At 42.3% G+C, this 25,851-nt stretch overlaps 1 protein-coding gene across 2 annotated transcripts in view; it reads left to right on the forward strand.

The window, feature by feature from the left end:
• The window catches only part of MYH9 (myosin heavy chain 9), a 170,376-nt gene that overhangs the window by 57,587 nt on the left and 86,938 nt on the right, over positions 1-25,851 (forward strand). For both annotated transcript variants that reach the window (XM_073644107.1, XM_073644108.1), the window contains exons 4-12: positions 2,115-2,142; positions 4,467-4,560; positions 13,321-13,413; positions 14,208-14,271; positions 14,387-14,485; positions 20,140-20,283; positions 23,557-23,652; positions 24,668-24,786; positions 25,061-25,213. In XM_073644107.1, the coding sequence (XP_073500208.1) occupies positions 2,115-2,142; positions 4,467-4,560; positions 13,321-13,413; positions 14,208-14,271; positions 14,387-14,485; positions 20,140-20,283; positions 23,557-23,652; positions 24,668-24,786; positions 25,061-25,213 (890 nt within the window). The remainder of the gene's footprint in view (positions 1-2,114; positions 2,143-4,466; positions 4,561-13,320; positions 13,414-14,207; positions 14,272-14,386; positions 14,486-20,139; positions 20,284-23,556; positions 23,653-24,667; positions 24,787-25,060; positions 25,214-25,851) is intronic.

Consider the following 25,851-nt stretch of genomic DNA (forward strand, 5'->3'; position numbering starts at 1 on the left):
GCCCCTCAAAGTCCATTTAAATCTGAATAGGTCCCTAAAGAAACAGGGTTTGAAAAAAAAAAATTTAAAAAAAAATTTGCTGCTTAACATTTAACCCCTCTAACATCCTAACAAAATAAAATGACGTTTAAAAAATTATGCAGATGTAAATTAGACATATGGGAAATGTTTGTTTTTTGTACAGCATGATTAATTTAAGAATATAAAGATTGAAAGTTTGAAAATTGCAAGTTTTTCAAATTTTGTCAATTCTTATATTTTCCATTTATTTGTGAAAATATTGACCTAAATTTTCGTCAAACCTAAAGTACAATGTGTCACGAAAAACAATCTCCGAATCCCTGGTATTCTTTAAAGTGTTCCAGAGTTACCACAGGAAGTGACACTGGTCAGACTTCAACAATTTGGCCTGGTCTGGAAGGTCAAAATTGGTGCTGTCATTAAGGGGTTAAATTTAGAGATGTGAAATTAAACAAAGCTTGAGTATTACAATGGTTGACCATTGTGTAAAAGTAAACCTTGCCTGAAATTGTTAGACAGGCATTGTTCAATTTCACGCATTGTTTCAGTGTCCTGCCAATGTGTTCAGTAAACTATGCCTGACCAAGTCAACTCCCACCCCACCTCCCCCTGCTGTTTATACACTTGCAATTGTGTATTTTTTCATAAACTTGTATAAACTTTTTGGCTTTTGATTTGTCAATTTTTTTTTTTCTCTGAAGAGGCAATTTGCATATTAAATTTCCCACAGCGAATAAGCCTCCTTAGCTTGACGTGCCAGAGCTGGTGTCACTCTCCACAAGGAAAAACATTACCCCTTAGGCTATGTGCCCACGATGCAGAAATGAAGCAGAAAATTTCTGCAGCATTTCTGCATCTCCCTGGCAGAAAAAACGCATGCAGATTGTGCATGTGTTTTTCCTGCAGAATACATGCAGATTCACATGCGTTTCCGCATGCAGATTGACAAGCGCTTTCCAGGCGATGGCATCACTTGGAAAGTGCTTGACAGCTAGGTCACACTATAATAAATCCATGCAAACAGCATGGATTTATACAGTGTGAACCGTAAAAATTAAAACAAATAAAGCTATACTCGCCCCCGAGGCCCCGGTGTGTGCAGCAGCGCTCGTTCCTGTCTGGTTCCCGACTGCCGGCATATCGCGAGACAGAGCGGTGAAGGGCCTGCGGTCACATGACTGTGACGTCACCGCAGGTCCTCAAGCGATGCCGGCATTCAGAGAAAAGCCTTTGGAAAGGTGAGTATAAACTTTATTTGTTATTTTATTCTTTTTTTACAGGTACAATGGTACCCAGGTCTGGATGAGTCTCCTCTCCTCCAGAACTGGGTACCATCCGCACATAGACGCATAGAAGCCGCTTGGACAAATGTACAGTCGCGGTTTCTATGCTTTTCAATGCAAGTCAATAGCGGGAGTTCCGCTGCACTTCCGCAAAATTAAATGACATGCTGCGGATTTTTGTACGCAGCATAAACGCTGCGGAAAAATCCGCAGCATGTGCATAGAACATGCGGAATCCCATTGGGGACAATGGGGTGCGGATTACCTAGCGTTTCACAAGCATTTCCGCTGCGGAAATTCCGCAGCATAAACGCTTGAAAAATGCTACGTGGGCACCCAGCCTTAAACTTCAGAAATGTAGAAACCTTTCCACTAAAATTGATCAAATTGTCCCTTTTTCCAAAAATGTTTTATAGTTCAGATGTCTTGCATTGGTGGCCTAACACCTTGTATTCATGCTTGTATAGTGAAAGCAAAACTGCACTTCAGGATTCTGAAAAACGCAGCAAAAAAGCATTTTGGCTGCAGAGAAAAAGCAGCAAAAAGCAATGTGGGAACATAGCCTTAAGCAGATGCTTACTCCACTCTTGACAAAAAATGTTTTAATGCTCAGGTGGGTGTTCATATGTGTCAGAATAGGGAGATGACTGTTGGCCATTCAACCAACAGTTGCGCAAGTTCCAGGCACCCCTAAAGAGAGAATATTTTACAGAATTGTATGGTAGAATATCATAGGCTGCATTTTACTTCTATTAATGACCAATAAGATTGTGCTTGTTTTTAATAAATTTTACTTATTTGTATCCTCAGACAGAGAAGACCAGTCGATACTTTGCACGTAAGTTTGTGACTTAACTTCAATATACATATATGTAAGCACCTGTAAATGCTAAAAATGTGAAAACATAGTGGATTTTGTTGTCTTATGCTTTTATTGTAAACGAGTCCTCCAACCACTACTTGTGGAATCTTTTAGCTCTGCTAAATCTTTTACATTAAGTTAGATCTGTGGAATACATAATGTCAGGGTTTCATTTCAAGATATTATATTTGGATTCATTTTTTATACCGCTTTACAAATTTACTCGTCATAAAATAATCAGCCCAATACTGTTGAACTCTAAGTGGAAGCATATACAGTACAGACCAAAAGTTTGGACACACCTTCTCATTTAAAGATTTTTCTGTATTTTCATGACTATGAAAATTGCACATTTTCACTGAAGGCATCAAAACTATGAATTAACACATGTGGAATTATATACTTAACAAAAAAGTGTGAAACTGAAAATATGTCTTATATTCTAGGTTCTTCAAAGTAGCCACCTTTTTGCTTTGACTGCTTTGCACACTCTTGGCATTCTCTTGATGAGCTTCAAGAGGTAGTCACCGGAAATGGTTTTCACTGCACAGTTGTGCCCTGTCAGGTTTAATAAGTAGGATTTCTTGCCTTATAAATGGGGTTGGGACCATCAGTTGTGTTGTGCAGAAGTCTGGTGGTTACACAGCTGACAGTCCTTCTGAACAGACTGTTAGCTGCTTTTTTCTTGCCATAATACAAATTCTAAGTAAAGAAAAACGAGTGGCCATCATTACTTTAAGAAATGAAGGTCAGTCAGTGCAAAAAATTGGGCAAACTTTGAAAGTGTTCCCAAGTGCAGTTGCAAAAACCATCAAGTGCTACAAAGAAACTGGCTCACATGAGGACCGCCCCAGGAAAGGAAGACCAAGAGTCACCTCTGCTTCTGAGGATAAGTTTATCCGAGTCACCAGCCTCAGAAATCGCAGGTTAACAGCAGCTCAGATTAGAGACCAGGTCAATGCCACACAGAGTTCTAGCGGCAGACACATCTCTACAACAACTGTTGGGAGGAGACTTTGTGCAGCAGGCCTTCATGGTAAAATAGCTGCTAGGAAACCACTGCTAAGGACAGGCAACATGCAGAAGAGACTTGTTTGGGCTAAAGAACACAAGGAATGGACATTAGACCAGTGGAAATCTGTGCTTTGGTCTGGTGAGTCCAAATTTGAGATCTTTGGTTCCAACCACCTTGTCTTTGTGCGACGCAGAAAAGGTGAACGGATGGACTCTACATGCCTGGTTCCCACCGTGAAGCATGGAGGAGGAGGAGGTGTAATGGTGTGGGGGTGTTTTGCTGGTGACACTGTTGGGGATTTATTCAAAATTGAAGGCATGCTGAACCAGCATGGCTACCACAGCATCTTGCAGCGGCATGCTATTCAGTTCGGTTTGCGTTTAGTTGGACCATTTATTTTTCAACAGGACAATGACCCCAAACACACCTCCAGGCTGTGTAAGGGCTATTTGACCAAGAGTGAGAGTGATGGGGTGCTACGCCAGATGACCAGGCCTCCAGTCACCAGACCTGAACCCAATCGAGATGGTTTGGGGTGAGCTGGACCGCAGAGTGAAGGCAAAAGGGCCAACAAGTGCTAAGCATCTCTGGGAACTCCTTCAAGATTGTTGGAAGACCATTTCCGGTGACTACCTCTTGAAGCTCATCAAGAGAATGCCAAGAGTGTGCAAAGCAGTCATCAAAGCAAAAGGTGGCTACTTTGAAGAACCTAGAATATAAGACATATTTTCAGTTGTTTCACACTTTTTTGTTAAGTATATAATTCCACATGTGTTAATTCATAGTTTTGATGCCTTCAGTGTGAATGTACAATTTTCATAGTCATGAAAATACAGAAAAATCTTTAAATGAGAAGGTGTCCAAACTTTTGGTCTATACTGTATTCTTTAGTTACTACCCTTGTCACATGTAAGGAGAAAAATGGTTGGCAAGCGAGAACCACTGTGCTGATTCCTGTTGTGAACACCTACTGTAGAATGTGGGTTTTTTTTTTTTTTTTTTTTTTTTTTCTCCCTATTCAGCTTCCTCTACTCAAAACTATTCCAATTTTGGTGTTCTATTCATTTATTATGGTTTCTGGAGCAGTCACATGACAGACACCAACAGTACCTGTTTTCATAGGAATAGAAGTGTTCTCCCTGTCCACAACATAAGCTTCTAATGGAGAATCTGATGCAGATGTGTACACGGACTTAGTATTTTTTCAGTAGTTACAATTGTGTTAATGGTCTTACCTTTTTAATGTGTTTTTTCTTATTTAATTTGTTTCCACTTCCGATTTAAGAGGAGAGTCTGGCGCTGGCAAAACAGAAAACACAAAGAAGGTTATCCAATATTTGGCTTACGTTGCATCTTCTCATAAATCCAAGAAAGACCAGGTTAGTGTTTTTATTAATTGAAGGTGTGAATGGTGAAATTCTACATGGGTATAAGTGATTACCTTTCCAAGAACATATTGCCACCTTTTAGCCTTCATGGTGAACAATGACTGTATGAGAACTGATTATTCCTCTGTTCCTTGATGCTACTATTGGTCAATAGGTTAAAGTCTGAAGTGAAGTGGCATCTCCTCTGTACATGCACAATTTGGTGTGTTTATGTCTGAGCTTTTCTATAGCGGAACTAAAAAACAATTTGTTTGGAGTACACCACACTGGATTTGGGTAACTGCATCTCTACAGGATTTACAAGCAAATGTATGGGTGTGATTCTACCAGTCAGACTGGAGTAACCTGTGGCAGAAGAAACATAATACATTGACTTTAAAGATTCCAAAATCTGGTTCAGAACTGCAAGTTTAGGTATAAAAGTAGAGATGAGCAGAGTATGCGCAGATATTGAGTTATCGAGCGTGCTCTGATTCAGATAGAGGAGCCAACATGCTCAGGTAGTCGCATGTATCTTGGCTGATGCACTGCGGCTAAACATGCGGAGAATGCCCATGTATCAGCTGTAGCTACCCGAGGATTTGGCTTCAACACACCGGCTCCTCTATCCGAACCAGAACATGCTCGGATAACTCTATATCAGAGCATGCTTGCTCATCCCTGGTCTAAAGACTTGTAACAAAACAGTAAACTGTCACCATATGCAAATTCTGTCTCACATTGGCTACCATGTATATAGTAACAGATTACCAATTATGCACATACAGTAGGCCCTACATCCTTTAAGGGCCCCATGTAATGGATGAAAATATTGAAAAACTTTATCTGATTGGCAGCTAGCTGTAGCAATGAAGTCTCTAATGTGAACGACACAATTTCACTGCCACTTGCTGTATCTGCTGTTTGTCTGGTACTTAGAGAATTCACAGGGAGACGAGCATCTGTGCTCCGGTGTGGCAGCTGTGTGATGGAAGAGGCAGAGTTCCTGCTGATGCTAGATCATAAAAGAACACGCAGTTGTGTGATCTTCGGGAACACTGACGAATATATATTTAGGCCTACACCAAAGGTCGACATTACTTGCCTGTTCTGGGTTGTGATGACGAGTAAATAACTTAATTTAATTGGTGTATTTAAAATTGTTGGTCAATTGAAAAAGTATTAGCTAACCAAATTGTAATATACACTGCTCAAAAAAATAAAGGGAACACTCAAATAACACATCCTAGATCTGAATGAATGAAATATTCTCATTGAATACTTTGTTCTGTACAAAGTTGAATGTGCTGACAACAAAATCACACAAAAATCATCAATGGAAATCAAATTTATTAACCAATGGAGGCCTGGATTTTGAGTCGCCCCCAAAATTAAAGTGGAAAAGCACACTACAGGCTGAACCAACTTTGATGTAATGTCCTTAAAACAAGTCAAAATGAGGCTCAGTATTGTGAGTGGCCTCCAGGTGCCTGTATGACCTCCCTACAACGCCTGGGCATGTTCCTGATGAGATTGCAGATGGTCTCCTGTGGGATCTCCTCCCAGACCTGGATTAAAGCATCCGCCAACTCCTGGACAGTCTGTAGTGCAAAGTGACGGTGGTTGGAGCGAGATATGATGTCCCAGATGTGCTCAATCGGATTCAGGTCTGGGGAATGAGGGGCGAGTCCATAGCTTCAATGTCTTCGTCTTGCAGGAACTGCTGACACACTCCAGCCACATGAGGTCTGGCATTGTCCTGCATTAGGAGGAACCCAGGGCCAACCCACCAGCATATGGTCTCACAAGGGGTCTGAGGATCTCATCTCAGTACCTAATGGCAGTCAGGCTACCTCTGGCGAGCACATGGAGGGCTGTGCAGCCGACCAAAAATGCCAACCCACACCATTACTGACCCACTGCCAAACCAGTCATGCTGAAGAATGTTGCAGGCAGCAGATCGCTCTCCACGGCGTCTCCAGACTGTCACGTCTGTCACATGTGCTCAGTGTGAACCTGCTTTCATCTGTGAAGAGCTCAGGGCGCCAGTGGCGACTTTGCCAATCCTGGTGTTCTGTGGCAAATGCAAGTCCTGCAGGGTGTTGGGTTGTGAGCACAACCCTCATCTGTGGACGTCGGGCCCACATACCACCCTCATGGAGTCGGTTTCTAACTGTTTGTGCAGACACATGTACATTTGTGGCCTTCTGGAGGTCATTTTGCAGGGCTCTGGCCTTGCTCCTCCTGTTCCTCCTTGCACAAAGGTGGAGGTAGCAGTCCTGCTGCTGGGTTGTTGTCCTCCTACGGCCCCCTCCACGTCTCCTGGTGTACTGGCCTGTCTCCTGATAGCGCCTCCAGCCTCTGGACACTACGCTGACAGACACGGCAAACCTTCTTGCCACAGCTCGCATTGATGTGCCATCCTGGATGAGCTGCACTACCTGAACAACTTCTCTGCATTGTAGAGTCCGTCTCGTGCTACCACGAGTGTGAAAGCACAACCAACATTCAAAAGTGACCAAAACATCAGAAAGAAAGCATTGGTACTAAGATATGGTCTGTGGTCCCCACCTGCAGAACCACTCCTTTGAGTGTCTTGATTGCCAATAATTTCCATCTATTGTCTATTCCATTTGCACAACGGCATAGGAAACAACACTGACAATCAATTTCACAAGTGGACAGTTTGATTTCACAAAAGTTTGATTTACTTGCAGTTATATTCTGTTTAAGTGTTCCCTGTGTTTTTCCTTTGTATGTATTGGAACAAAGAGGGAAAAAAAGGCAAATTTAAACATAATTTCACACAATCCCAAAAATGGGCTGGACAAAATTGTTGCCACCCTCAACTTCATATTTTGGTTGCACACCTTTTGGAATAAATAACTGCAGTCAGTTGCTCAGCTGTAATTTTTGACCACTTTTTTTTCTTTTGCCAACGGCTCCAGGTCTCTCAAATTTGAAGAGTGCATTCTCCCAACAGCAATTTTTAAGATCGCTCAACGGGTGTTCAATGGGATTTAGATCTGGGCTCATTGCTGGCCACTTCAGGGTGCTTCTTGAAATGGATGGAAACAATGCGCTGAAGAGTTCTGAAGTATCTTTGGGGTCATTGTCCTGCTGGGAGCCCATGACCTAGTACTCAAACCCAACTTTCTGACACTGGGCACTACATTGTGAACCTTTTTGTAATCTTCAGATTTCTAGATGCCTTGCACACAGTCAAGGTACCCAGTGCCAGAGGCAGCAAAACCTCTTTGAACCTCTACCATATTTGACTGTAGGTTCATGTTCTCCTCTTTTGTAGGCCTCATTCTGTTTTTGGTAAACAGTAGTGATGTGCTTTACCAAAAAGCTCTATTTTGGTCTCATCTGTCCACAAGACTCTTTCCCAGAAGGATTTTGGCTTTAGTGTACATATTGGAAAACTGCAGTCTAGCTTTTTGTCGGCAATGGGGTTTTTCTCTGTCTCCTGCCATCCATAGCGTTTCATTCAAAAGCCGACTGATATTTTACAATGACACTGATGCATCCTGACCCTGTAGAACAGCTTGATTTTCTTTGGCACTTGATTGGGGCTGCTTCTCCACTATCTGGACTATCCTGCTTTGCAACCTTTCATCAATTTTTCTGCCTCCTTATCCAGGGAGATTTGCTATAGTGCCATGGGTTGTAAGCTTCTTGATTTTGTTGCGTACCGTGGACAAAGGAACATCAAGATCTCTGGAGATGGACTTGTAACCTTGAGGTTGTTGAAAAATATCAACAAGTTTGGTTTTCAAGTCCTCCATTTTCTTCTCCTTCCTTTTCTCCATGCTTAGTGTGGCACACACAATGCAAAGACTGAGTCAACTTCTCCCCTTTTTATCTGGTTTCAGGTGTGATTTTCATATTGCCCACACCTGTTACTTGCCACAGGTGAGTATAAACTAGCATCACATGCTTGAAAGTTATTTACATACAATTCTCGAAAGGTGTTAACAACTTTTTTTTTTTTTTTGTGTGTGTGAAATGATGTAAAATGTGGACTTGCAATCATTTTTTGGGAGAAATTATTCACTTTCTGAAACCATTTTAAGGGTCCCATTTCTTTCAGCCATAACCATGTAAGCGCAATCCAGAAAGTACATAACGGGGCAAATCTGGGAAAATAACCACTACAATATCGCTATAAGGCCCTAAAGCATGGGCCCTACCTACCTGTGGAAGTTGACACCATAATGAGCAATGCCAGTGAAGGCGGCCCCTCTGCTTGCCGTCTAGCTCTGAGAGCCCCTATTACCCTAGATAGGCTTTTTACCTTTTGAGCACAGATTCTACTGCAAGAAACAGGCATGGTCTATAAGACACAAAAAAGCTTATACTTTCCTTATGTGGCAGTAGATGCATCATATGAATACACATACGAAATTACGTTTATAGATTGCGAAATATGTGCACCTCCAAAATAAAATGAATAACCAGTTGCACAAGTATAACAGCGTATCCTTGTAACAGTGTATCCCAATCAAAATAACTTTATGAGGTACCTTGCATGTGTATAAATGTAGCCTGTTCAGATGCTTTAGTTTTAGATGCATATACAGAATTTGCAGGTGACATCACTATATGGAGTTGACTAAACTGCATTGTAAAACTGGATACATAGATGTACTTCCCTTAAATCTAAATAGTATTAGGAAATTTGCTGGAGGGTCCCCAAGATTTCGACTACATGGGTGTCTCCACAGGGTTTAATCCAGCATGGTGTATGTAAGTGGGCAAACACACATATTGATGTAAAACCCTTTCCCCTTAGAATTCTTAAAGAAGCCTATGAAGAGACAAAAGGCCATCCTCAAAGCATTGTTTTTGATGGTCTGTTTAATATAGTCATGAGACTACCGTATTTTTTCAGACTATAAGACGTACCGGACCATAAGACGCACCTAGGATTTAGAGGAAGAAAATAGGGAAAAAAAATTAAGCAAATAATGTGGTCATGAAGCCCTGTTATGGGGAGGGGGGTCTGCTGCTGACACTGGTATTGGGGTAATGTCCCCCAATTCTGTTAATATCTTCCATGCTGGTATGTATGGCCCCTCCTTCCTGGTATACCTGGCCCTCATCCCAATCCTGGTATGCATGGCACCCCTTGGTCCACCCCCATTCTGATATGCGGGGCACTTCCTTGGTCCAGCCCCCGTATTCTGGTATGCGGGGCACTTCCTTGGTCCAGCCCCCTTATTCTGGTATGCAGGGCACTCCCTTGGTCGTCCCCCCCCCCCCCCCCCCCCCAATTCTGGTATGCGGGGCACTCCCTTGGTCATCTGCCCCCCCCCCCCCCCAATTCTGGTATGCGGGGCACTCCCTTGGTCGTCTGCCCCCTCCCCCAATTCTGGTATGCAGGGCACTCCCTTGGTCGTCCCCCTCCCCCAATTCTGGTATGCGGGGCACTCCCTTGGTCGTCCCCCTCCCCCAATTCTGGTATGCGGGGCACTCCCTTGGTCGTCCCCCTCCCCCAATTCTGGTATGCGGGACACTCCCTTGGTCGTCCCCCTCCCCCAATTCTGGTATGCGGGACACTCCCTTGGTCCCCCCATTGGTAACTAGGTGATGAGTATGTCTATGAACACTGGGGCATGGTCAGAGATTGTGATTAAATCTATGCTGGCAGATGTAAGCAATGGGAGAGCTCTGGCTTGTAGTAAAAAGATGTATCCGATGGTACGAGTCATGTGGTGGGGAGACGTATGAGAAATCTTTTGTTGTGGGGGGTGTAAAGAACTCCAGGCGTCTGTTAATGATAGTGAGTGGAGTTTATCTAATGAGCGTTTCCTCAGTTTTTGAGAAATTGGGAACTGGCTGCTGGTCGAGTCTAGTAAGGGGTTCAATGTCATATTAAAGTCTCCCCCCTAGCACTAGCAGGCCAGGTTTAAATAAAGTCAGTGTCTAGCATTGTGAGTAACCACTGGACCTGGCTTGTATTTGGTGCGTATACATTGGCAAAAGTTACTGCCGTGTTTGCTATATGACCTTTCACGAAGATATCTACCTTCAGTATCACTCAAACTGTCTTGGAAGGAGAAAGGGAGGCCTTTTTTGAAGGCTATACTTACTCCCTTTGATTCCAAAGTGCTACAACTGTGGTACCAAGTGGGGAAGGATGCGTATGTTAGGTTGGGGGTTCTATCCAGTTTAAAATGGGTTTCCTGTAAGAAAGCTACCTTAGTCTTGTGTTTCTTAAGAATCTTGAGGATCTGGTGTCTCTTTGCTGGGGAGTTTAATCCCTTGACATTGAAGGATGCCACGGTGATCGTGGAGGGGTTCAGGCCATCTGTCATGGTCGGTTCGTCCCGTTGCGTTCGCCTTCACACTGTTAGGGTCAGGGAGGGGATAGGAGATAGACAGCTCAAAGCAGACAGTTTTTACTCTAGTAACTTCATATTCCTTGCGTTATGTCCGTGTGGAATATATTAGTTTGTACATTCTGGAGTGTCATCAGAGTCTCAATCCTGTTTGGGCTCTAAGGAGGGAGAACAGAATTATCAATATAACAAGGTAGAAGTTGAGAATGTCTTGCTCTTCTTCAGGTTAGATGACTTCTGGATCCATGTTTCTTTTGTTCAATAGAGGGGTAATTCCTCTTGACTGGTCTAAAATATTTAATTTCACAATGCTTGTGGGTATACAATATTTTTTTGTTCCATTCTGTGTAGATATAGAGAGTCTGTCTGGTTTGCCGACTCTAGAACACGCAGCATATAATTGTCCATATAAGAAGCAATCTGTCTAGATTTAAACCGCACAATTCTAAAGATTGGCCCTGAGCCAATCTCTTAAATTGAAATGGCATAACACGAACTAAAAAACAAAGAAAAAATAAAACCTAGTAACGAAATTTCAGTTTAAATGCAGAATAAACTATACTCACGAAATGAACACTATTGTAAACGACACCGCTCAATTCCAACGCAATGTCACACGAAATAAACTAAATCAAAATGAAAATCTAAATCTATGAAAATTCAATTTAACAATGCAATCGGAAACATTGAAATGGAATTGTAAAATTTCATACAGCGTGTGTTGCTTTTACGTCCAACAGATGTACTTGTATAAATCAGATGTAGCAATGCTTGTGCTGTTGATGGGCACAACTATCAGGCAGGCATGGGTGCATTCTGTACCCTGTGACCCCTGCAGGCCTGTGCGGCACAGGTCGCTAAAGAGGTCGGTATTTGCATAACTAGCAATCCCTGACATGACTGGCTCCATTGTGACACCTTATAGCAATTCCCTAGTACAGAGGGAATGTGACAGGAGGGGGTGCAGAGATGAAGGCAGGTGGCAGCAGAGGAGGAGGGGGGGTGATCCGCTTGTCATGTCCCGGGCCGGTACCGGCCAGATCACAGCGCCGCTCCCGCCAGTGGCGCAGTGGAATTTGCGCTCGCTATCCACCCACTGCTCCGAGCCTCGCAGCCTCGAACAGACTGTCTTGTCATCTCCCACCCCCCTTCCCCAACCTTCATGGGGGACACTAAAGGAGCAGAGCACAGGTAGCGGCTGGGGTGAATGAAGGAGAGGGAGAAGGGTTTATGAATGAGATGTCACTAAGGGGGGTAGAATGCCGGGCAGCTTGAGTCGGCCTGGGACAGAGCTCGTAATGCCCCCTTCTCGCTGTTGCTTTGAAGTCCAACAGCTGGAAAAACATGCACAGGCATTGTTCAATTTCACACCTCCCTGGGCCACAGGTATTATTCATTATCACATGTAGCTCAGCCAAAGTTTACACTATACACCTCACTAATTAAACTCTCCTAATACAGGCTACCATCTCAGTGACCAAGACAAGGTGGTAAAATCACAAATGTTTCACATACTACTGTACTTGCTTATTTTCACTAAAAACGCAGCAAAACCTGATAGCTATATTTACACTAGGTGTTTTTTCACTACCAATTACTTCCAATGGGTGAAATAACGCTGAAGAACTGAAAGTGACCTTCTCTATTTTTTTGCAAAAAAAAAACATGCAAAGCACAAAATCTTGATAGAAAAAAACTAAGATGTGTGCCTGAGATTTCTGGAATCTCATAGATTTTGCTGGTACTGTAAAACGTAACTGCAAATTTGCATAAAAGCACTGAAAAAAAAAAAAAACAAGGTGTGAACATGGCCATACTGCATTACCCAGTATTGGAAAATGCCCACATCTCTAGTTCTGTATGGTGAGTTAAAGAAAAAAAGCAGGTGTAACATGCAAAAACTATCCACTTTTGATCAGGTTCCTTTTAAGCCCATTTAGGTTTGCTTAGATTAGTTTAGCCACAGCACTGCTAAAGGGGTTGTCCACTACTTTGACATTGATGTCCTATCCTTAGTACATAAACGTATGATTGGCAGGGGTCCCATATGCGGCACCCCCGCCGATTAGCTGTAGTGGCCGCAGAGGGGTACTACACATCCGCCTCCCATTCAATTCAATGGGAGGCGGATGTGCAGTAACAAGTGCCGGCCACTACAACTTGACGGCCGAGCTCCGCAGGTAAGGACTTCTGGCCGCCGACACAGATAACAGCTGATCGGGGGTGCCGCGTGAGGGACCCCTGCCGATCATACGTTTATGTCCTAAGGACAGGGCATCAATGTCAAAGTAGTGGACAACCCCTTTTTAAGGCTCTCAATTGTTGCCCATGGTTCAAGCAGCATGAAATGGCTGGCTGGCTTCTTTTGAGGAAGTGATTTGTTTTAATAGCAAAATCCATCTATATTTCTTTTTTTTTTAATTAGGGTGAATTGGAAAGACAACTGTTGCAAGCTAATCCAATCCTTGAAGCCTTTGGAAATGCCAAAACTGTAAAGAATGACAATTCATCAAGATTTGTAAGTAAAAGAATCTTTGAACCACGTCAACTCTCTAAAGACCAGTGAATTTTTCAGTTTTCCTGTCTCCCCATAATCTTTCAAATGTTTCTGACTACATGGCCTTATGAGGCTTGTTTGCAAAAGTGACTTTCTATTGATACAATCTTGTTAGGCACATTTGACTTTCTTTTTTTTTTTTCTGGCAGGCAAGTGCTGCAACCAACAATTCCAATGCGTGGTGGTGGTAGTTTTTCCTCCATCTCCCTCTCCCCCCTCCCCAAAATTTACCATACAGTTTAAATTTTTATATTTTCACAACTATGCTAGATTTTTACACTTGAAAGGGGTGAAGAATGATTTAATGTTCCCCCTACCCACTGGCGTCTCCTACTTGGCTGACAACTTCTATGCAGTGACTTCAGGCAAAGGAATCGTCAGACAAGCAGCAGCAGCAGGAGGAGGCAGCACTGGGTGAAAACTCTAGCAACAGCTAGACAGATGATGCATCGCAACCGGTCAGTTCACTGGTAGGTGTGCATCAGCCTGATCAGGTGACCCCACCCACACCACTCAATATGGGGGGGTGCAGGGGGAGGGGAGTGTCTCAGACGCTTTTGGGATATCCTACAGATATCTATGAATCTCTAGACAACCCCTTTTTAATGACTGCACAAGCAGAAACTGATAAAAAATGAAATGTTATACAATAGTGGGCACAAATAAACAAACATTTTCTTACTCCTGGTCATGTTTGTATGCCACATACCAGTATGACAACTTCTGCATATCTAACAGTATTGTTTTACTCTAAGGGCAAGTTTATTCGGATTAACTTTGATGTGAACGGTTACATTGTTGGAGCAAATATTGAAACATGTATCCTTTTTTAAATCTGTCTACAACCACAGCTACAAAGTGTCAGTTGTGAAAAATAAAAGACCAGTTTATTTTTGCATCCTAGTCCATTTAGATTTTCTTAACTGCATCTCAGATTTGCTGGAGAAATCCCGTGCTATTCGACAAGCTAAAGATGAGCGAACGTTTCATATTTTTTACTATCTCTTATCAGGAGCAGGAGAACACTTAAAAAGTAAGTACTTCACATGTTCAAAACTTTTGTATCAAAGCTGGGGGGGGGGATGCACTTTTTAAGCTTTCAGAACTGTCATTGTGAGGCAAAATCTAAAAAAATTAAATAAAACTGTCATTTTGAAATACACCTTAAGACTGAATTCAGACGTCTGCATTCTTACCACGCTGAATGGACATATGCTCATTGGCATGTGTTGCTGTCTTGTTCTGGTCAGTAGACCCACAGCCAGTCTGTGCATCAGTCTGTATTCAGGTCAAATTCAAACGTCCCTATATAATTGTCCGAGGCTTCATTTATGAAAGTATATTTTAATCAGCATTTTGTTTGCCAAATACCACTTGATGTTCATAAACCCCACATTTTACGGGACTACGAAACTTAAAATCCTAACTATAGAAAAATAAGTCTTGTGGATTTTTTATTGCCTTTTTTGTCCTCTATAACTGCAAAACAGGAAAAAGTACGCTCTCATTTTTGTTAAAGGCAGCCATGCATTCTCCTCTAGTGCTACTGCAAGTGAGCTATGCTGCAAACTACGGTGTTTCCTGATAAGACAGGGTCTTATAATATTTATTTGCTCCGAAACATGGGTTAGGGCTTATTTTCAAGGGATGTCTTTTCAAGAACAATCCATTTATTCTTGAACAAAAATCAACATTTATTCAAATAGAATCATGTCAACACACACTGCACATACACCTGTACATGTGAGATAAGTATTGAACACGTCACCAATTTTCTCACTTAATATTTCTAAAAGTTATTGACATTAAATTCTCATCAGATGTCAATAACAACCCATCCAATCCACACAGGCAAAGAAATCAAACCATAAAGGTACCATGGAGGTAAAAAGTATTGAACACATGAGGTGCAAAAAGCCATGGAAAGTCATGACACAAGCTAAAATCTATCAGTAATTAGAAGGCAATACTGCCACTTAGTAAAAAATATTGGCTGGTTCAACTGATGGCCTATAATAGGTGTCTGATTACCAAGGTGCCACACAAACATCTCAATGGGTAAAACCAGGGAGCTGTCTCAAGACCTCAGCAACCTTGTTGATAAACCTACCGATGGCATTTGTTACAGAAGAAATTCTAAGGTACTGAAGGTTCCAGTGAGCACTGGAAGTGGTAATATTTCATCGTAAACCAGCCACTAACAGGTGCTCCCACATGATTTCAGACAGAGGAATAAAAAGAATTATCAAGAGTTGTCTTAACAGCCAAGGATCACTCGTGGAGAGCTACAGAAAACTGGAATCGGCAGGTACAATTGTTTGGAAGAAAACTTAAGCACTGCACTCAACCTTTTATGGCCTGTATGCACACTCGCCACACGACTCATTGCTGAACAAAAAGCACAATAGAAAATGTATGGAAGGAGCTAAAGCTCAGTCCATGAAAGCCCATGGGACCTTCAGGATTTGGACTGTTTTATGTGAAAGAATGGGCTAAAATCACACTTGAGTAATGCATGTGACTAGTTTATCCTTACAGGAGGCATCTTGAAATTGTCATCGCCAACAAAGACTTTTAGTATGAAGCAGTTATTAAGTAAATTTCAGTAAGCATGCTCAATGCTTTTTCCTTCATTTCTCAATTTTCTAATTACATCTTAATTTATGAACCATTTATGGTTTGATTTCTTCACCTGTGTGGATTGGATGGGTTATCAACATCTGGTGAAAATTTCATGTCATTACGTTTTTTTTTTTTTGTTTTTTTTTAGAAATCTATTTACTAAGAAAATTGACGTGTGAAGGACCTCCATGGTCACATCACCACCATGAAATCACCAAAGGTCCTTAACCCCCTTCACGTCCTTGGACTTATCCATACGTCCAGGTTGGGAAGTAGTTGGCGACCTTTGAGGTATGGATAAGACATGGCGATTGTGTGCACAGGAGCTGTGTGCAATTGTTGCCGGGTGTTCAGCTTACATGACAGCTGACACCCAGCACACTTATCAGCAGCGGTGCCCACACTGCTCCAGGCAGGTTAACCCCCTAAATCCTGCGATCGATATCGATTGCAGCATTGAAAGGGAGGTGGCTTTTCCACTTGTGAACACTGGGGAAAAAAAGAAAAAAAAAATTTTCTTTCATCATACCGCCAAATAACGTGTAATAAAACGCAATTAAAAAGACAAATGAAAATAAAAATATCTTTGAAAATGTCATCTTGTCCCGGGAATAAAGACGTCATACTGCTCAATCAGCGGAAAAATAAGTTATAGCTCTGAGAATAAAGCAATGCAAAAATTTAATTTTTTTTTTTCTAAAGTTTTTTTTTTGTGTGTAAAAGCGCCAAAACATAAAAGATAAATGTGGTATCGCTGTAATCTTACTTGCCCGAAGACTAAAGCTGCCTAATCAATTTTTACCACACGTGAAGCTGCATAAGCTCCCCTTCCCACCTTCAAAAACCATTCCTGAATTGCTGATTATTCATTGTGCCTCCCAAAAATTGGAAACCGATCAAAAAATGTTGTGTGACCGAAAATGGTACCAATATAAACGTCAACTCGTCCCTCATAAAAGCTAGTCCTCACATGGCTGTTAGTAGAAATCTGGAAAAATTTTAGCTCTCAAAATATGGCTGCACTAAAACTTTTTTGCAAAAACCTTGGTGTGTGACAGCAGCCAAACATAATCTGAATAGCATAATGGATCTACAACACTTAAAATGTTGCTGCCAGGAAAGTCAATATGAAAGGAAACCTTTGACGCAAAGAATATTTATGCAGATAATAAAATTTATTCAAGAAGATATTTCATGAGCACAGCCAAACATAAACAATCATTTTATCGCTGTAGTCGCACCGACCCGAATATTAGTCATCACATCCCTTATACCGCATAAGGAACGGTGTAAAAAATAAAACCAATTCTTCACCTGTTTTTTCATTTGTGAATTCTGCCTCCCAAAGATCGCAGAAATGTAAAGAGAGGAGAGAACAAGGTGCAATAGGTGACTCGGTATTGCAATTGTTAGAGGGAAGTGGGAATGGCTACTAACCTTATGAAGTTGTTCACCTCTGCACAACCCCAGTGTAAAGCTCCACTCTGTTGGTGGCTGTCATGTAATTCCAGCGGCGTTCACAGATCCTGATCTCACGGTGGTGGATCACGGGATCAGGTTAGTTGCATGTAACGCCGAGATGGACGCCCAGCTTCACCAACACCCCCGGCAGCGTTCCGGAGGGGTTAGGGCAGCACAGCTTGGAAAACCAGGGTAGTAATTCTAATTAAATTCCTCCCACAGGTGAATGAACAATTAATTAAAGGCAGCTCTACCGCACCCCAACAGGGGGAAAGGGACAATCAGTAAATGTGAATAGCGGTACCAGAGCGCCAATAACAGGGCAAAAATATTAAAAGAACTGATTTAATACACAACGCGTTTCGGTGAACACAGCCACCTTCATCAGGTGTCTACCTGATGAAGGTGGCTGTGTCCACCGAAACGTGTTGTGTATTAATCAGTTCTTTTAATATTTTTGCCCTGTTATTGGCGCTCTGGTACCGCTATTCACATTTAAAGATCGCAGAAAGGCTCGGCTCACATTTATCCTGCACTAAACGCTTACATTGGGGTTTCCGTATAAATCTGAAATGTGATTCAGACTGAAGCCCCAGCGGAAGATTCCCTGTAATGAGGCAGATGGACACTGCAGTTGCCATCTGGCTTATGATCCGGAAGTGTGTTTTTTTTAGGCGTGTACAAGTGTGGTTGGATAGTTTTGTGCACCTCTGAAAAGGACACTGAACAGAGGCCAAACAGAGTAACTCTGCTGCCTCAGTGAATGGATCACTTGGGTTTCATATGAATTGCATCATTCTGAGATTTAGATGGAAACCCGGATGCAAGTGCTCAACGTAGAGCACAGGATAAGTGATACCAAATGTTATGTAAAATTTTTCCAATAAAAGCTTCAACTCAATCCACAAAAAAACCCCCACTCAGGTCTGTCATCTGTTAATGGAAATATAGGGGGCTTCCCCGTTACTGGTAGCACAAGGGCTCTGGAAAAGTGCCATGGCTCCCTGCCCCCCCCCCCTCTCCAAAGGAAATCCAGCAAATTCTGCTTTCCCAAATCCAAATGAGCCCCTCAGTGTGCCTAAACCACATTTAGAGTCCACATGTTTGGCATTTCTCTAGTGATGAGCGCTGGCATAAGTTACAGTTGCACGTCTCCAGAAATAGGAGCTGGGCATAACGTACTGGTCATAACAGTGAACAGGCACAGCAGTGGCAGATTTGCAGTTTTCACTGAGCAACATCCACTGCTGCTTGTTTCTGGAAAACACCCATGGAGTAAAAATAATCACTACACCTGTAGATAAACTCCCAAAGGGGTATCATTTCCACAATAAGATCACTTGACAGGGGGATTCTGATCTCCCTAGTACGTAGGGGCTCTGTATTTGGAGTCTGCAATCCATTCTAGGAAAACCTGCTCTCGAAGAGGCAAATAGTGCCACATATGGGATATTTCCACGTTTAGTAGAAATTTTGATCCCATTTTACCTTGAGGAAAATGTAAAATCTGGGGCTAAAACATCATTTGAGGTAAAAATTAATTTATTTTTTCTTCACTGTCCTATGGTATAAAATTCTGTTGCCCACCTGTGGTGTCGGTATGATCACTGCACCCTTAGATGAATTCATTGATATAGTGACAGTTAGTTGCTAGTGGCCGTAATCATGGCTACCTAGGGTTCTGCAATGCCTGCACATGAGGAAAAAGACAGTGAATCAGAAAAACTACAGTGTACTACATTTCTGATTGGAGATATTTGCTAATATTACACCTACTACATATTGGGATAGGATCTTGGAGATTGGAATACCCCTTTTATGTTTGCATCAGGTGCTCAGGTATGCACAGAGTATCATGGGTGCTCGAGTGACATGCTCAAGTCCACGCCCCGCATGTTTCGCAGCTGTTGGGACACCCAAAAAAAAAAATGTGGGGATTTCCCGTGTATGCCAGGCAATCCCCTCCCCGCATGTTTTTTTTCTGCTGTATAACAGCCCAACACAACCCTAAACCAACCATAACCCTAATCCTAACTAGAACACAGCCCTGATGCACCCCAAGTCCGAACGCTAATTAACGAAGGGGATGACAAAGGGGGATTTGATGTAGTAGTTTATTTGCTTTTGATCAGTGATGGACCCAATCACAGTGATCAAAAGGAACCAATAGGGAAAATTTCCTATTGTTGCCAGGTACCTGCCGGCAGATCTAGGCGGACGTACTGTCATGCACCCCCCCCCCCCCCTTTTTTTTTTTTTTTCCCCCTGGAAGATGACCAAAGGCTGGAGGACAGATCAGGAGATACGGGTGACTGTGGTGGTACTGTGGGTGATCGGGGGCTTCATTTCATTGTATTTGTGAGCATTCACTGAATAACAGCAATCACGTGATTGGGGACCGGAAAATCATGTTTTCCAGGGACTCTGCTACCTGGGGCTACTGCACTATTCCCGATGGCTGTTTTAAAATGGCAATGAGGGAATAAGGCCCCTTAACGGCTGTCGTTTTAACTTAACGACCACCAATATGCATTGAAACTATGTAAGTTTAGCGAGAGTGGCGTAATGATGGATTTACAGAGGAGTATATCTTGTGTCTTGCAGCTGATCTTCTGCTAGAGGCCTACAACAAGTACCGTTTCCTTTCGAATGGACATGTTACCATTCCAGGTCAGCAGGACAAAGATTTGTTTCAAGAAACATTAGAAGCAATGAGGATCATGGGAATTCCTGATGATGAACAAATTGGTATGTGTTGAAATCTAGCTATTTTAGTACCTTATTTAGTTCTAACTTCTCTTCAATTAAGTAATTTGATCTTGTTTACCCCCTATACACCTTATACATTTATGCTGTGGTTGGAGTAACCATCTGTCACCAGAACCGCATGAATTTGATAATAGAAGTTCTCTACTTGGGGACAAACTTGGCAGTTACTGATGACTAGACAGCTCCAATCTCACTTCTGATGAAGAGTGTGATACTTCAGTGTCTGATTGTATACTAATAACATTTAGCAATTTGTGAAAATCTAAATCGCTGTTAACACGGCTGGCTCTATGGTGTGCATGGCTTGTGCATCATAGGATTTATAGCAGAGCTTAGAGTAATTTAAATGTTGGATGAGAACTTTGAATGTTCATCTCTATTCCAAGGGGAGACTACACTGAAAACCATTAAAGGGGTTGTCTGGTCCAAATCATTTAGTCTGCAGTCACTGTGTAATTGCAGACTTCTGAATTCCCCCAGCGCGCACACTTCTCTGGGAAGATTCGCCAGTTTCTGACCCAGGACCGGAAGGCATTTATGAGTTATACATGCACTCGGCCAGTGGGCATGGCTTCTCTCCATACACTTGTATTGAGCGAGGATGCGCCCTGTGTAGTGACGCAGCTACCCTACCCAGTGGTCGTGGCCTCGCTTCATACAAGTGTATGGAGCAAGGCTGCGCCCACTGGCTGGAGTATGTACAACTCATGCATACTCCCTCCGGTGCCAGGTCAGAAACCGTTGAATACTCGCAGTGCTCAGTGTGCGCACTGAGGGAATTCCCAAGTCTGCAGTCAGAGTGCGTGCAGACTTATCGATTTGGACTAGACAACCCCTTTAAGGGGTTGTTCCTTTTCAGATATTGTATGGGCCTGTTGCAGATAAATAACCAGCTGTGCTGGCTGTACTCTCCTTTCCTTCATTCCACTGACTAGTATCTGCTGCTGCTTCCGGTGTCTGGTATTGGCTGCCCTGTTGACGTCATGTCAGTGAGTTCAGCGGTTCTGCCAGTGTGTAGATTGAACACCCCTTTCAGAGCCACTGACTTCAGTGATTGTAGTACTGACATCACATCGACAGACAATGCCAGGCAACTGCATCTGAGGCAGAACATTATTCCAAAGAGAACAATTCCTATTAAGTACATGATGCATAAAAAGTGCAGTGACAGGCAATCAAATGGGGTAGTGGGTATTGAGAAAAATCAGTTGAACTGCTTTCAAGGTTGCTGAAGACAGAATTTATTAAAGGGTTTGTGTGGGACTTTAACATTCAAATCAATAGGGAGTGGATGTGTAATACCTGTCCAGTCAGGGTATGTGCACACTGTCCGGAGCCACCTGCGGCCCCTACAGCGACGTAGCCGGCGGCTTCTACTCATTTTATGCAAATGAGCGATGCGTTTTTTGTTTTTTTTTCACCTGCGGACTTTACTCATAGAGGTTAGGTCTATGGGTAAAGCCTGCATGCGGACCCGCAAGAGAAATTGACATGCTGCGGTCTAGAGAGTTTGTCAGAGCAAGTCGGATTGGGTGATGAGGAGGAGGAGGAGGAGGAGGAACATGAGCTGGTTTCCTGTGCTATAGACTGTACTACCCATACAACATTCATACTGTCACCCAAAGTGTGGGAAAGACTAAGTACAAACACTAGGGAAAGGGGGAGTGGAGACCCCTAGGCAGATCTAATATCACCCTGCCTACCCCACCTTCCCTATATAGGTTCCACACCGATCGCTGAGCAGGACTCTAAACCCTGTATGTCCCTAGAGCTTGGCCCTAGATAGGCTGGGGGGAGGGGTGAGCACTCGTCAGGCCCCTCTATAAGCTAAAGACCACAAGGTATACCAACAAAGGGGATTAACTTGGCGTTATTCCTCTGGTGTCTGCTCAAGCTAACGGTCCTCCAAGGCTGCTGGAGAAGAAGCCAGCCAACAACTAGTGCTCCAAGCATGCACATAGAAGTATCACTGGCGATTTCCTGAAGCAAACTGAGTGTTTTTAACTCCCATGGAAGGGGGTGTGTCAATCAGCAGCAGGAGGGAGGTCGCTGCTGGCTCTTAAAGAAGGATTAAAAAGGTATCTGCAATGCCAAGCGCAGTGACCTACAGCCAGACCCAGAGCAACTGTTTAATTACACCCATGACACCGTGATCCTTATAAACTAAACTGTTAAACTGTCAAGTTTTTAAGGACTTGAAAACTGCTGGCAGCTCTTAAAAGAAATACGTTTCTTTGAAAAGAAAAGCACAATTTTTTTTCCCGGTTTCTCTTATCAAAGATAATAAAATAAGCACAAGGATATGGCATCGGAGTACTGTCAGCTCTTTAGATTTTTTTTTCTTTTCTTCACCCATCCCTTCCCAGCCCCCATGGATCCGTAGACTTGCATTGACAAGTTTGAGGTATAACTCTGATTAACAATTAGACATGTTTCCTCGTTTGTGTGGACCACTCAGTCTGCAAAAATACTTAATTATGTGAACAGCCCCATAGACTACAGGTGTGAGCAGGGCTGTGGAGTCGGTATAAAAATGGAGCGACTCAATCTCCTAAAATATATAATGAATTGGATATAGTAGTTCAATGCAGGTTGTGCTGTGAATGTTTTCATAAGAATTTGGGAAAGCTATGAATTGTCCTATAAATGTCTGTTCTGTTCCTGAACTAATGATCTCTGCTTTTAGTTGAGATGAATCTGTGCTGCACTTTATGTACATGCCCAGTAGTGAGGCAGGGCTGTGGAGTTGGTAGTCAAAGGGGAAACTGAGGACTCTTAAGTCGGCGGTTTGGCTCAGACTCCACAGCCCTGGGTTTTGAGTTCCTTTTGTGCAACACAGAACTCAAACGAGAAAAACTAGACTTTTGAATGGCAGTCAGAGATGTGGGTCAACCTGCTAAATCTAGCCTATATCTGCTTTATATAGTAAACGGTCTTAAAGAAACCCATAGCACTGCTCTTACTTTTCAAGAGCAGAATTTTTATACAAAACTAAGTTTTCACCTGTATCTTAAGCAGCCAAGGAGGATTTGGATAATGTGTTGACAGGTGGCATTGTCAATGTAATACACGTGCTAACCTGACCTAGCTTCCTACAATGAAGGTTGGGGGGGCGATGTATAGCTGTAACTTGGGTGGTTGAAATATATTAAGCTGCTAGAATATTGATGGTGAATTTACATATGTGCAAAATTTCAAGTTTTTTTTTTCTTTTTCTTTATTACTCTGTATTTAAATGCTTTCTTTTCATAGGATTGCTGAAGGTTGTTTCTGGTGTGCTTCAGCTCGGCAACATTGCATTCAAGAAGGAGCGTAACACGGATCAGGCTTCCATGCCTGATAACACTGGTATATAGTCATCACCATTTAACAATTTTTATTTTTTTTATTTTTATTCGGCTTTGAAAATTGCATCTGTACAGTTTGATAGATGTGAAGACTGCACAGCTGGTGATTTATAACTGCATTTCTTCAGAAGATAAGGAGAGGAATGTGAGCAGATAACTCAGGCTATTGTACACGTTGCGTTTTTGCAGCATTTTTTTATGCATTTTTAATGCAAAGTTTCAGCTGTCTTTTTACAGTACCAGCAAAGTCTAAGATTTCAGAAATCTCATGCACACACCTTGGTTTTTTTCCTGACTGTTTTGGCAAAGAGCGACGTTTTTGCGAAATGCAGCATGTCCCTTATTTCAGTATTTTGCAGTGTTTTTCACCCATAGAAGGCAATGCGTAGTAAAACAAAACAAAAAAAAAAAAAATGGAGGTATCCGGTTTTGGTGCCAAAACCTGAAGACGTTGAATGAGGTGTTGTTTTTTTTGTTTTTTGTTTTTTTTTATGCACTAAAACTTTATTAGCATGCACAAGAGACAAATGTAACCTGACAAAATGTAGCAAAAACTCTTCAAAACCTTTTTTGACGTTGCTTTTTTTACTGCCAAGAGAGCAGGTTTTGTCTGCGGAAAAAACGCAGCAAAAATGCAACGTGTAAACATAGCCTTGACATCCCAAGTCAGGTCTCTGATCTCTGCAGCCCTGTGATTTATATAAAACAGCTCCTCTCCTGGAATGTAGCTATTGCACAGGCTTGGCCACGGTCTGGAGGCAGAGATGCATGGAAACCAACTATGCACCAAACTCAACAGCAGATGGACCGCATGTAAATAAACTTGAAATTGACTTGCTTTTTCTCAGTAATTAAAGCAATTTAATAACTTTAATGCCCCTTAACGGGGTTAAAGCAAAAATGTTTATCTTGCATTATGAAATATTAAGAATATATCCTCTAAACACAATGTTGATGCATAACTTCAACTTCGTTGACCAATAACAATTTATCTTGTATATATTTTTTTTTACTAGCTGCTCAGAAGGTGTGTCATCTTTTGGGAATTAATGTTAATGACTTTACTAGAGGAATCCTCACACCACGCATAAAAGTTGGTAGAGACTATGTACAAAAAGCACAAACTAAAGAACAGGTAAGGGTCCCCCCCCTCCTCTAGTTGAAACAAATACTTGAGCTAAAGCAGTGTTCCCAAACTTGGTCCTCCTGGCTCCCCCAACAGATCATGTTTTTAAGATTTCCCTAGTATTGATTTCATCACCTATGCAACACTAAACAAATCCTAAAACCATGACCTGTGGGAGGGTCAGACTTGAGGACTAGAATTTAAGAAATACTGCACTAGTGTAATGAAACAAAATTCCCTATAAATATTCCACATATTTCTAATTGATACCTTCTTTTCTTAGGCCGACTTTGCTATAGAGGCACTTGCTAAGGCAACATATGAGCGCATGTTCCGCTGGCTTGTGATGCGTGTTAATAAAGCCTTAGACAAAACAAAGAGGCAAGGGGCTTCATTCATTGGCATTCTGGATATTGCTGGCTTTGAGATTTTTGAGGTAATATCTTTTTATCATCTATGGTATCACCATAACCCATTCATGCACCATGCTGTTCTTGTACAGCACAAGGGTGGAGCAGGCATAAGAACTGTGCCTGTAAGCATCTGCAGTACGAGCCAGCTGTTGCATGCGGCTGGGCTCCCACTGCCATAGATATGTCTGCACGGTCATCATATAAGCACCCCCACAGTGCGATAACTCTGGGTTACTCCGGCAGCCAAACACTTAAGGGCCTCTGTGGATGCCAACTGCCTCAACTGTGTAAAGGCTGGTCCACTTAGGCTAAGGCCACGGCCCCACTATCAGTATTTGTTCAGTATTTGGTCAGTATGTTTTCTCAGGGGTGGGAGCCAAAACCAGGAGTGGAACAATCAGAGAAAAGAGAAACACATCACTTATTCTGTATTTATTATATCACCCACTCCTGGATCTGGCTCCCAGTCCTGAGAAACAATACTGACCAAATACTGATAGTGGGGTCCGTGGCCTATGAGTCAAACACTGACAACGTAGGTTGTATAATGTGTTTAACATGTGATTATTTGATCAAGTCCTCAAGTGGTACTAAAGAATACTGTTTAAAAAGAATCTTCTAAACAAGTAATACATAAATTTGCTATCGTAACTGTGCTGTC

The sequence above is a fragment of the Phyllobates terribilis genome, unplaced genomic scaffold (genome assembly GCF_046119375.1).
Source record: "Phyllobates terribilis strain yellow unplaced genomic scaffold, ASM4611937v1 Scaffold_8__6_contigs__length_399053987, whole genome shotgun sequence".
NCBI classification, from domain to species: domain Eukaryota; kingdom Metazoa; phylum Chordata; class Amphibia; order Anura; family Dendrobatidae; genus Phyllobates; species Phyllobates terribilis.